The sequence below is a fragment of the Arabidopsis lyrata genome (genome assembly GCF_000004255.2).
Source record: "Arabidopsis lyrata subsp. lyrata unplaced genomic scaffold ARALYscaffold_3, whole genome shotgun sequence".
Taxonomy (NCBI): Eukaryota; Viridiplantae; Streptophyta; class Magnoliopsida; order Brassicales; family Brassicaceae; genus Arabidopsis; species Arabidopsis lyrata.
In genome coordinates, this window is record NW_003302553.1 from 323,338 (window position 1) to 335,470 (window position 12,133).

Genomic DNA, 12,133 nt, shown 5'->3' on the forward strand with positions numbered 1-12,133 from the left:
CAAAACCTAATCATGACATTATATCTTTTAATGTATCATTGATGGACGACACAACGGACCATGTGATATTTTAGTTCATATAGTATATCAATAATAACATTTTGATCATTATCATCATTATTATATTTGCTCGACCATAATAATTTAACGTCAAGTTGTGGGTCCAATTCGGTCCAAGGATGCTGACTAAAAATTACAATAATAGCATTTTAATAAGTTTTTTCCTTAATAATTTATTTAACGCAAACGGCCTGTGACGACTGAATTGTCCTCTCTCTATCTCTCTCTCTCTCTCTCTCCCCGTGCTTCACCGCTGCTTTTAGATATTTTATAGAATATTTAATTTCCCAATTCAAGCAAGGGCTTTATTCTCTGCCTTGTGATCACCATTGTTTTACTGGTTAGTCTCTCTTCGTCTTCTCTGCGAGATCTTCTACTGTTCTCTTATGCCCGAATTGTGCGTGTTTCTTCCAAAGAGCTAGCTGATCATATCATCATCGTTGGAAACTGACGAGATTTAGTGTATGTCGGCGTTTATTTGGTTTGATTTTGTGAATCTGTGACTTTAGAGAGAAGACTACGACGTCGTTAAAAGGTCGAGAGAGAGAGAGAGAGAATGGAGATGGAAGAAGGAGCAAGTGTGGTTGGTGAGAAGATAAAGATTGGAGTCTGCGTCATGGAAAAGAAGGTGAAATGCGGCTCCGAGGTTCTGTTTCTCTTTTTTTTTTTGTTTGCTGCTCGTATTTCGCGTTTTCTACTGACCAACAGATTCGGAATTGAGCTCTCTTAATCCTGTACCACGGCTCCATGATGACCGGTTAGTCTTTTTTCACTATGTGTTCTCGCTCGTTCATGGATGGTTTGTTCCTTGTGGGTTTATTATAGGTATTCTCAGCTCCCATGGGGGAAATTCTCGACAGACTCGAGTCTTTTGGTGAATTTGAGGTACCTTCTTGTTTCTGGTTTTTGATTGAAGATCAATTTGATACTCTCTGGTTTGTATTCTTATACTTGTTGTTTTTTTTTTTCCTTGGTGAGAGATTGCTTTTTGATTGAATGACCTGTATTTTTGTGATTCTTGGGCGAATGTTATTGGAAGATGCTTCTGAGTAACTTTTTGCATTAAAGAAAAGTTGTTGACTCTTTGTTTTTGTAGATTCTCTGTTGTATTCCATTTCCTCTTTTATTTATCATCTCATTGACACTTTTGTTGCAACTTTACTTTATTCGCAGATCTTGCATTTTGGGGATAAAGTTATACTTGAAGATCCGATAGAAAGGTATGGTGTACCAAATAGAGCTCACTTTTGGCTTTAACTCATGTTATGAATGATTCTTTATAACTGTATTACGATAAAGTGTAGTTGAATATTTATCAAGTACAAAGTATATACTGGAATCAAAACTTTACCAGAAGGTTTACTGTTTCAGTTGGCCCATTTGTGATTGCTTGATTGCTTTTCATTCCTCTGGATATCCTCTTGAGAAGGCTCAGGCATATGCTGCTTTAAGAAAGTGAGTCTTACCTTTTATCCCTCACTGTTGGCTCAATAAACAACAGCATATCTTACATTAGTTTTCGGTGAAAATTAATTGAGTTTGGCTATTGAGGTCTGATGTTTCAAACTTCGATTATTTCAGGCCATTTTTAGTGAATGAACTAGATCCGCAGTATCTTCTTCATGATCGCCGGAAGGTGTATGAGGTAAATAATTTTAGACTGCAAGATAGTTGTTTCTGTTCACATTTTGGATAATTCTTCAAAGTGATTCAGGCTTAACGACAAAGAAGAGCTACCTACTTTTTCCTTTTACTAATAAAAACAACTGCTTATGTGCATCTACAGCATCTTGAGATGTATGGCATCCCAGTTCCTAGGTATGCTTGTGTCAATAGAAAGGTACCAAATCAAGACCTTAATTATTTTGTCGAGGAAGAAGATTTTGTTGAGGTCAATGGTGAACGCTTCTGGAAGCCATTTGTGGAAAAGCCTGTCAATGGTGAGCTTGCCTATGGCTATCCTCCTTGTTTTATTTATCTTCTGATTTGCAGATTTTTTTTTATTATCTTCTGACATTCTTTATGCGTTTATAGGAGATGACCATAGTATAATGATATACTACCCTAGCTCGGCAGGTGGAGGCATGAAAGAATTGTTTCGCAAGGTACTGCATCTTTCTGCAGAACTTCTCTGCTCTGGATCGAACTGGTTACTCTAATATTTTCTTAATTGTAATTGACTCCTTTTCTGCCTCATATATATCGCTTGTCACCATTTTACTTCAGATTGGGAACCGTTCAAGTGAATTTCATCCTGACGTCAGACGGGTTAGGAGAGAAGGCTCTTATATATACGAGGAGTTTATGGCCACCGGAGGAACTGATGTCAAGGTTGTGTGATCGTTTACTATATACACGTTTTTCTGGTTGTTTTTGTCTGGTGAACATGAGTTCTCAACTGACAATCTTCCTACTAAACATAGGTCTACACAGTGGGTCCTGAATACGCACATGCTGAAGCCAGAAAGTCGCCTGTTGTTGATGGTGTTGTTATGAGGAATACAGATGGGAAGGAGGTACGTTTTTCAATCATTTCCCAACAGTTCCTAATTTTTAATGAAGAAAAGGCTATTGATTCAAAATCTGCTGATTATATGAAAGCATGAGTTGCTAGTATTTTCATGAAGGTTTAAAATGTTGATGTTTAGATTTCGATCAGTAGTTTATTTTTGGTTAATATATTGAACAGGTGAGATATCCAGTATTGCTTACACCAGCTGAAAAGCAAATGGCTAGAGAAGTTTGCATCGCATTTAGGCAAGCGGTATGTTGTGAATCCAATCCTCTGGCTCTCATTACTTCTTGCAGGGCTGTGATCCCTTATAATGGTACTTTCTGATTCCGAGCAATGGCTTAGTAATTTCTTCAACATTTTTCACATTTCCAGGTCTGTGGGTTTGATCTTCTACGATCAGAAGGCTGTTCATATGTGTGTGATGTCAATGGATGGAGTTTTGTGAAGAACTCATACAAGTAAGCTAGCATTCTGCATTTTTATTTCCTTTCTTAAAATCATAGCTCTATTAATAGGTTAAGTTTCTAGAGTTTTTAGACTGGCATCTTTTGCCTCTTTCTTAAACTCTCAAAAAGTGCTTTTCAGTTTTAAAGTATTCACAAACCTCTTGTACTCTCAGGTATTACGACGATGCTGCGTGTGTGCTAAGGAAGATGTGTTTGGATGCAAAGGCTCCTCATCTTTCATCGACTCTTCCTCCTACCTTGCCATGGAAGATCAACGAACGCGTACAACCTAATGAAGGACTAACTCGCCAGGGTAGTGGCATCATCGGCACTTTTGGGCAGTCAGAAGAGCTACGTTGTGTCATTGCTGTTATTCGACAGTATGTTCTAGCATATAATCACGTGTTCCTTCTATCCTTCTCTCTGTTTAGCCAGGATCTGAGAAGTGTGAACCTTTGTTTTACATGTCAGTGGCGATAGAACTCCCAAACAGAAAGTGAAACTAAAAGTTACAGAGGAAAAACTATTAAACCTAATGTTGAAGTACAATGGTGGAAAGCCAAGAGCTGAGGTGAGAGGCTCAAGTCTTTCTATCTTCAAGTTCATCTTGCCTTGATTGATTTGCTTATACTGTGTCAATTTCTCCCCTTTTGCAGACCAAACTTAAGAGTGCCGTCCAGTTGCAAGATCTATTAGATGCCACAAGAATGCTAGTTCCCCGTTCAAGGTACCAAAAACATGTCCTAAGATTAACATTATTTGATTGAAGTAACTTAATTTATTCTCAAAACATTCTGCTGTTTCTGTGATGCATTTTCATGTGAGCTACTTTTAATGTAAATACTGAGAATCCCCATGCTATATTTCTACTCACCAAAGCTTTCGAAGGGGATTTTGTTCTATCTCATTGAAGTTTTCTTAGAAACAAAATAGCATGCTTCATTTACTACTGCTGTAAATCATGTTTTACTGTTGAAATTTGGTAAGAACCTTATGGTCTATCTTTTTTATTTTTAGACCAGGTCGTGAAAGTGATAGTGATGCAGAAGACCTTGAACATGCTGAGAAGCTTCGGCAAGTGAAAGCAGTTCTTGAAGAGGTTACGTGTCTTGATATTTTTGTTACTTTCCGTTTATATGTGCTGCATTCTTTGAAATATCGAGTTTCATGTTATATTCACCAGCAGCCGCTGTTACTTTTTGGGCTTTACAGTGATTTGTTGTTAAGATATATCTGGGACTTTTATACAGGTTCTGTTTGGATTTTTTCTCCGTAAATTCTCCCTCATATTATAGAACTTTGATATGCAGGGAGGACATTTCTCTGGTATATACAGGAAGGTTCAACTGAAGCCGCTGAAGTGGGTCAAAATACCAAAAGGCGATGGTGAAGGCGAAGAAGAAAGACCAGTAGAAGCCCTTATGGTTTTGAAATATGGGGGTGTTTTAACACACGCTGGTAGAAAGCAGGTATACTACCAATCAATAACATAAAATAATTGCAAAATTAGAGATTTCTGTTGGTAAATGGAGGTATCTTATGGTAGCTTATCTAACACAAGTGCAGGCGGTTGGTGTATTCTTGTCTAATTTTTTTGATGTATGCTTCATCTGCAGGCAGAAGAACTTGGTAGATACTTTCGAAACAATATGTATCCAGGTGAGGGAACTTGATCTACTTATATCTGTTACTTTCCATCTGAAGGAGTTTAGTGTACTTGTGATGATCAATATATTAAGTATTTCACGATGAAACGTCATATGCTTGCAGGTGAAGGGACTGGTTTGCTTCGTCTCCATAGTACATACCGTCATGACCTTAAAATTTACAGCTCTGACGAGGGACGTGTTCAGGTACAGCTTTACGCCTCTAGTAGTGAAGATGAGCATCAGTTTTTGAACATATGCTTTAAGCTTTACTACTCCTCGCAGTTTGCACCAAAATATGTGAAAGAGCTCATCTGATTGAAAAACTGATTTGCACTGTTGACAGATGTCTGCAGCGGCTTTTGCTAAAGGCCTGCTTGACCTAGAAGGACAGCTGACGCCAATCCTGGTTTGCCCTTCTCTCTCACTGAGGACTCGTGGTGCTTTGCAATTTCATATGGTCATTAATTTATTTTCTTCTTTCTCTAGGTTTCTTTGGTTAGCAAGGACTCTTCCATGTTGGATGGTCTTGATAATGCCAGCATTGAAATGGAAGCGGCCAAGGTTTGTCCCTCTGTTTATGACTCATTTTTATTCTGCATCAATCACATTTTCGCAACTCGTTGGAATGATTTGCTTGTGGTCACAAGATCGAAACTGTTTCTGAAAGACCTTACTATCTTTCTCGAAGGAATAAGTAGAGTCTTCTGAAATACCCCTTCTCAAATAACTTTTGTAATAGTTTAACAGTTTTGATTTCTCTTCTTGCCTGCCCTGCAGGCTAGATTGAATGAGATTGTAACGTCTGGCACAAAGATGATAGACGACCATGACTCCTCTGAAGATTTCCCTTGGATGACTGACGGAGCTGGACTTCCTCCCAACGCTCATGAACTCCTACGCGAATTGGTACTCACACTTTTCCATCTAACAGTAGTTTATTGCTAATGTGAAGCAGATCACCAACCATTTTTGAGTTTGTTTGCATATCAACGTAATATTGCATAGTGCACTGAGCACATTGATCTCATTTTGTGGTTGCTTTTCTCTTCCATTTTCTCCCAGGTACCACTTGTTTGCACAACAAGTGATTTACTGGAATCCAGAAAAAGATTTCTTATCCGTTGAATTTCTTCTTTCTATATAATTAGGTGAAATTAACTAAGAATGTGACTGAACAAGTAAGACTACTTGCAATGGATGAAGACGAGAACCTCACTGAGCCATATGATATAATTCCTCCATATGATCAAGCAAAGGCCCTTGGCAAGACAAACATTGACAGTGATCGGATTGCTTCTGGATTACCATGTGGTAGCGAAGGGTTCCTTTTGATGTTTGCTCGGTGGATTAAACTCGCTAGGGATCTCTACAATGAAAGAAAAGAGTAAGTTTTTCATCTTTGGATTTAGCATTAATGCTTCTCAAATTTTCATCTTTTTCCCGGTAGAGTTTTGTGAGTAGCACTGATAGGTAATTTTAATTGCAGCCGGTTTGACATCACACAGATCCCGGATGTTTACGATTCATGCAAGTAAGTTCTTTGTTAGGTGTTTTTGGTGTATCTCTAGATTTACACCTAGCTTTGGTTACTCGTTTTTGAATATGCTGTAATGTGTTATTCTTACCAGGTACGACCTGTTACATAATTCCCATCTCGATCTAAAAGGATTAGATGAACTCTTCAAAGTAGCACAGGTAAACAAACTGAAATTCCTCCTTCCCTTTCCTGAAACTTTTATAATAGTTTGTATTGAAACTATGATCATTCTTGTTACATCTTTAAAATGTATGGTTGACTCTCTCGCTTATAACTAAGTTATGTGCTATGTGGTTGCAGTTACTTGCAGATGGTGTAATCCCAAATGAGTATGGCATCAATCCGCAACAAAAGCTTAAAATCGGTTCAAAGGTAACAATTTCTAGCTTAGAGTAGTTATTTTCCTCTATAAGATTTTTTTTTTCCCAGAGGATCTCACAACTTATCATATCTATATTTTTTTTCCATTAAAACCAAAGATTGCTCGGCGCTTAATGGGGAAAATCTTGATAGACTTGAGGAATACTCGAGAAGAAGCCCTGAGCGTTGCTGAGCTGAAAGAAAGCCAAGAACAAGTCTTGTCATTATCTGCCTCGCAAAAGGAAGATAGAAATAGTCAACCAAAGTTTTTTATCAATAGCGATGAATTGAGACGACCTGGCACAGGTGATAAAGATGAAGATGATGATAAAGAAACCAAATACCGATTAGATCCAAAGTAATAGACTCTTTGCTTTCTCTGTCGCTCTTATATAGACAGTTTTTTAGGAGGCTGAATTTTACTAAGTGTAATCTACTAATTGATTTTCATTTCCCTTTCAGGTATGCAAATGTGAAGACACCTGAACGTCATGTGAGGACTCGACTTTACTTCACATCTGTAAGTTTCCTCCTTAATTTCTCCATTGCTCGTTTAAGTGTGTCTTTGAGTGAGACTATAAAGTTTAAGCCTGGTATGATTTGGGACAGGAATCGCATATTCATTCGCTCATGAACGTCCTTCGGTACTGTAACCTTGATGAATCACTCCTAGGAGAAGAAAGCCTGATTTGCCAAAACGCCTTAGAGCGTCTGTGTAAAACCAAGGAACTCGATTACATGAGTTACATTGTCCTAAGGCTCTTTGAGAACACCGAGGTTTAACATTAAATTCCCTTTCATTCTCACACATGTTTAAATATATCTCTGTGTCTGACTCTAGTCATTAAAAACGGATGCAGGTGTCACTTGAAGACCCGAAAAGATTCCGCATTGAGCTTACATTTAGCCGTGGCGCTGATTTATCTCCCTTAGGGGTGAGAGCAAAGGATATTATCGTTTTTCTTTAACTAATTAGAGGAACAAATGATAAGTTTTGGTAATATTGTTGTGACAACATGATGCAGAATAATGACGACGAGGCAGAGACATTGCTAAGGGAACACACACTTCCGATAATGGGACCAGAGAGGCTTCAAGAAGTTGGTTCTTGTTTAACCCTCGAGACAATGGAGAAAATGGTTCGTCCGTTTGCTATGCCGCCGGAAGACTTCCCTCCGGCCTCCACTCCGGTTGGGTTCTCCGGTTACTTCTCAAAAAGCGCTGCCGTGCTCGAGCGTCTAGTTAACCTCTTCCACAACTATAAGAACTCTTCTTCTAATGGAAGGGGCTAATTCTTTTTTACTTTCTTTTTTCCACTTTTATATTTTGCTCATGCTTTTGTTTGTGCAGTTCTAGTCAGATCATTCTTATTTTTTTAATTTTCTTTTCCTCCCAAAATTTGCTATTAAAATGATTTTGAATATAGCTATTATTATTTTTTCTTCAGCATGATTTTAAAATATTTAGTTTTTTTATCTGTATACTATATAGTATATATAGTCAATTTGGGAAAGGGACTCCTGCAGTTGGGTTTGAATTAAGATATGATTACATGGAACATAAATGAGTCACCCGTGACGTTCTCTAATATTTTCTATCATTTTTTTTTCCTTTGTAATAGGTAAATAATTATACTCAAGAAATGATGAGTTTTATTGTAAGCACTGTGTATTTCTATCATCTATTACAATAAAGTTGTTGCGGATTTGTTGGAACTTATAATCTGCAAAAGTAAAACTAATATCGGATATACAATCACCGAATCTAAAACAATTATCTTGTCATTTACCGTAAAACAAATCTTAATATAATGTTTTTAGCTCCACTTATATCGAAAAAGAACAAAAGTGAAAATGAAAAGCAATTTGATTAGGAAAAGAAGCACCGATAAATTAAATCTTAAAAAAAAAAAAAAAAATCTTACGTCTCTGTAAATCTCAATGGATTTTTTATTTTTGGGAAAAAGCTCAAGACATTAAATGGAAATACAAATTTTAAGAAGCTAAGTAATTGATTGGAAATTTATTTGTAAAATAAACGACTTATTCTATAAATTGAAAAAGAACAAAAACAAAATAATGACCACAAAAACAAAAATTCAAAATCATTGACAAAGTTATAAAAATAACCAAATTAAGGAGAGATAGACTGTAGTGTTTAATATATAAATTAAAAAAAAAATGTAGGTAATGCAATAGGAATATTTGTCCGTGAATAAATGAAAATTAGTCTTGTAGTATTAGGGAGCTACGAAAAATGCGTTTTGTAACTGTTGAGAGTTAGCAAACAAACACATTACATTGCCCCAATCACTCTCTCTCTCTCTCTCTCTTGCCCGCCTTGCCCGTCTCTTCTTCTTCTTCTTCATCTTCGTCTTCTCTCTCCACAGACATCAAATTCCCTTTTTGACTAAAGTTACGCGACCTCCTCTTTTTTTTTCCTAAGTGAATCTTACTTCTTCTTCTCGCCAAGATCAAAATTTCCTCTTACTGGGATTCTTCTTATTTTCTCTCTAATTCGCTTGGTTTTTTTTTGTTTCCTCTGGTTCGTGGTCTGATCAAGTTCCATCCTTTTTGTTGTTGTTCTCCGTTTTAACTGGTTTTGGGAGAGATGGGTTTAGATTCTGTCAAAGTTATGGAGAATTGGCAATCGAAGACATCTAATGAGAGTGATAAGAAGAAGAAGAGGAGGAGGAAGAAGAAGAACAATGTCAGAAACACTGAACATGTAGACGAAGAAGAAGAAGAAGCTAATGGGTGTTGGGTCAAATTTAGGTTTATAGTCTGTTGCGTTTCTTCAGCCTCAGACGTTGATAGCTCTCTCAGTCTCTCTACAAGCACTGGTATTGTTTCTTCTTCTGGGTCTTCTCTTCTCTGGTCTAATTTGTTCTCAATATAGGATTTTCTGTGCCGTTGAGTTAATAAAAACCCTTCCTTTTGAGATGTAATCTTCTTAATTTTTGTTTCTATAATTGTCACAAGACTTATGTTTCCATCTAGGGTTTTTTTATTTCCCCCCATTTGACAAACTGAACAAAACCTTTAATGTCATTGTGGTTGGTTTACCTAACTTTGAGAATTTAAGCTACTTCAAACTATAATGTATACCTCAGGTGATATTTCGATAGGATATCATGTGCTTAGTCAGATCCATTATTGTGCAGAACTGACAATTTGAATGGTTTTGTGATGACTGAACAGCGGGAAGTCAGTCCGCAATTGTGAAATCAAATGACCAACCGGTTGGCCCTGTCTCTTCTACCACTACAACTAGCAATGCAGAAAGCTCTTTGTCCACTCCAATGATAAGTGAAGAACTTAAGATCTATTCTCACTTAAAGAAGTTTACTTTCATTGATCTCAAGTTGGCTACTAGAAATTTCAGACCCGAAAGTCTTCTCGGAGAAGGTGGCTTTGGTTGTGTCTTCAAAGGGTGGGTCGAGGAGAACGGAACTGCTCCTGTTAAGCCTGGTACTGGGCTCACTGTAGCCGTCAAAACCTTAAATCCTGATGGACTTCAGGGTCATAAAGAGTGGCTTGTAAGATCCTTCCTTCTCTTCTTTTCCATTTATCTTTTCCTACAACTGAGCATACAACTAAAGGTTTCTGTTTGTGTGTTTGCAGGCTGAGATTAATTATCTCGGTAATCTTCTTCATCCCAATCTTGTTAAACTGGTGGGTTATTGTATCGAAGATGATCAAAGGCTACTGGTTTATGAGTTTATGCCTCGAGGAAGTTTGGAGAATCACCTTTTCAGAAGTAAGTAAACTACTACAATCTTCATATTCTAACTATACTGTGAAGTTAAATTCTTGCCTTTCTTTGTTTTCGATATAGATAACAAGTGTTTACAATTAAAGATATGTCTACTCCATATTGTTAAAGTTGGAACCCTTAGATTCTATATAGTTAAAACTGGAACATTTCTACTTTATATTGTTAATGTTGGAACCTTTCTACTCGAAATTGTTAAAGTTGGTACCTTTTACTGCCATCTTTGATGGTTTTTATTACTTGACTATATTGACCCAGAAAGCAATAACTAAATCCCTTACATTCATTGTTCTAGTTTCAAGATTTTGTATGATTTATCTTTTCAGTTATAATTAATGTTAAATCTTTCTCTTTGTGAATTAACTTTTGCTTCGTGTTGAAGGGTCGTTGCCTCTTCCGTGGTCAATTCGGATGAAGATTGCCTTAGGTGCTGCAAAGGGTCTCAGTTTCCTTCACGAAGAAGCTTTAAAGCCGGTTATTTATCGAGATTTCAAAACCTCAAATATTTTACTGGATGCAGTATGTTTTCCTCTTCTTTAAATCAAGGGATCAACATCTTATATACATGTCTGTTTCTTTGCTTCTAAACTCTTACCATTTCCCAATTCCAGGACTACAATGCTAAATTATCAGATTTTGGGCTTGCCAAAGATGCTCCTGATGAAGGCAAAACTCATGTGTCTACTCGCGTCATGGGCACTTATGGTTACGCTGCTCCCGAGTATGTAATGACCGGTAAGTCTTGTTTTGGTCTTTGCATTTCATCCACTCCTCTGCTTGTTTCTTCTCTCTATGGTTGAATATAGATAGTTAGAAACCGAGTTGGACACTGCCCATTTGATATTTGCATCAATGTTCATTAATTTTCTTTGGTTGGTGCAAAGTAGTACTATGATGAAACGTGGATTAAATTTCTGTGGTTTGAGATTATATATAACTACTACCCGCTTTTTACTCCTTAGGTCACTTGACATCAAAAAGCGATGTCTACAGTTTCGGTGTGGTTCTTCTTGAAATGCTGACTGGTAGAAGATCTATGGACAAAAACCGACCAAATGGTGAACACAACCTCGTTGAATGGGCGAGACCGCATCTCCTGGACAAAAGAAGATTCTACCGGGTTACTTGATCCGAGGCTAGAGGGTCATTTCTCAGTTAAGGGAGCACAAAAAGTGACTCAGCTTGCAGCACAATGCCTTAGCCGTGACTCCAAAATAAGACCCAAAATGAGTGAAGTGGTGGAAGTCCTTAAGCCTCTCCCACACCTCAAGGACATGGCTAGCGCTTCTTATTACTTCCAGACTATGCAAGCTGAACGTTTGAAAGCTGGGTCTGTGTCTGGGTCATCGGGTCGTGGATTCGGATCAAGAAACGGGCAACCACCAGTGTTTCGGACATTGTCTAGTCCTCATGGTCAAGCTGGTTCGTCGCCTTATCGTCATCAGATTCCGTCTCCTAAGCCTAAAGGTGCAACTACTTAGATTGGCTCTTTATTGTGGACGCAAGCAAACGTCTTTTTTAACCGATGTAAAACCGATATTCTTAACCGATTTTAAGAAGGGAAATTAAGGTTGTTCCGAAGAAGATCCGAAGTTGTGTATGTGACCTCATGTTTCTTCGTCTGTTGTGTACTCTTGAACAAATCTCTGCTAGGGTAATATTGTCATTATGTATTAGTCGTTTTGAATCGCTTCACCAGCACGCAACCACTTCTTCAATGTAAGATATCAAGAATGGTATTGGAAAATGTGGGTGAGAGACATTTTGCTTTGACATTTTGAAAATTTTCTTC

At 37.5% G+C, this 12,133-nt stretch overlaps 2 protein-coding genes across 4 annotated transcripts; both read left to right on the forward strand.

The window, feature by feature from the left end:
• Positions 1-365: 365 nt before the first annotated feature.
• Positions 366-8,131, forward strand: LOC9318253 (inositol hexakisphosphate and diphosphoinositol-pentakisphosphate kinase VIP1). Of its 3 annotated transcripts, none has more exons than XM_021031906.1 (31): positions 366-400; positions 570-706; positions 886-945; positions 1,234-1,280; positions 1,432-1,515; positions 1,642-1,705; positions 1,847-2,000; positions 2,095-2,165; positions 2,287-2,391; positions 2,484-2,576; positions 2,750-2,824; positions 2,948-3,033; positions 3,195-3,401; positions 3,493-3,592; positions 3,678-3,748; positions 4,039-4,120; positions 4,332-4,490; positions 4,638-4,680; positions 4,792-4,874; positions 5,014-5,076; positions 5,157-5,231; positions 5,448-5,576; positions 5,819-6,054; positions 6,157-6,201; positions 6,299-6,365; positions 6,508-6,579; positions 6,687-6,925; positions 7,030-7,087; positions 7,177-7,344; positions 7,428-7,502; positions 7,593-8,131. In XM_021031906.1, exons 2-31 carry the CDS (start codon positions 617-619, stop codon positions 7,857-7,859), a joined length of 3,168 nt encoding a protein of 1,055 aa, XP_020887565.1. In that variant the 5' UTR covers positions 366-400; positions 570-616; the 3' UTR covers positions 7,860-8,131. The 3 variants fall into 3 exon arrangements, with proteins under 3 accessions (XP_020887565.1, XP_020887566.1, XP_020887567.1); XM_021031907.1 differs by having other exon boundaries at positions 372-457; XM_021031908.1 differs by having other exon boundaries at positions 372-688.
• Positions 8,132-8,908: 777 nt separating this feature from the next.
• LOC9318254 (receptor-like serine/threonine-protein kinase At3g01300) lies at positions 8,909-12,103 on the forward strand. The gene is given in 7 exon segments (XM_021031909.1): positions 8,909-9,409; positions 9,768-10,105; positions 10,191-10,326; positions 10,724-10,860; positions 10,953-11,076; positions 11,304-11,464; positions 11,466-12,103. Coding segments are annotated over 7 exon segments (1,485 nt in total). The 5' UTR covers positions 8,909-9,177; the 3' UTR covers positions 11,823-12,103.
• The last annotated feature ends 30 nt before the right edge of the window (positions 12,104-12,133 follow it).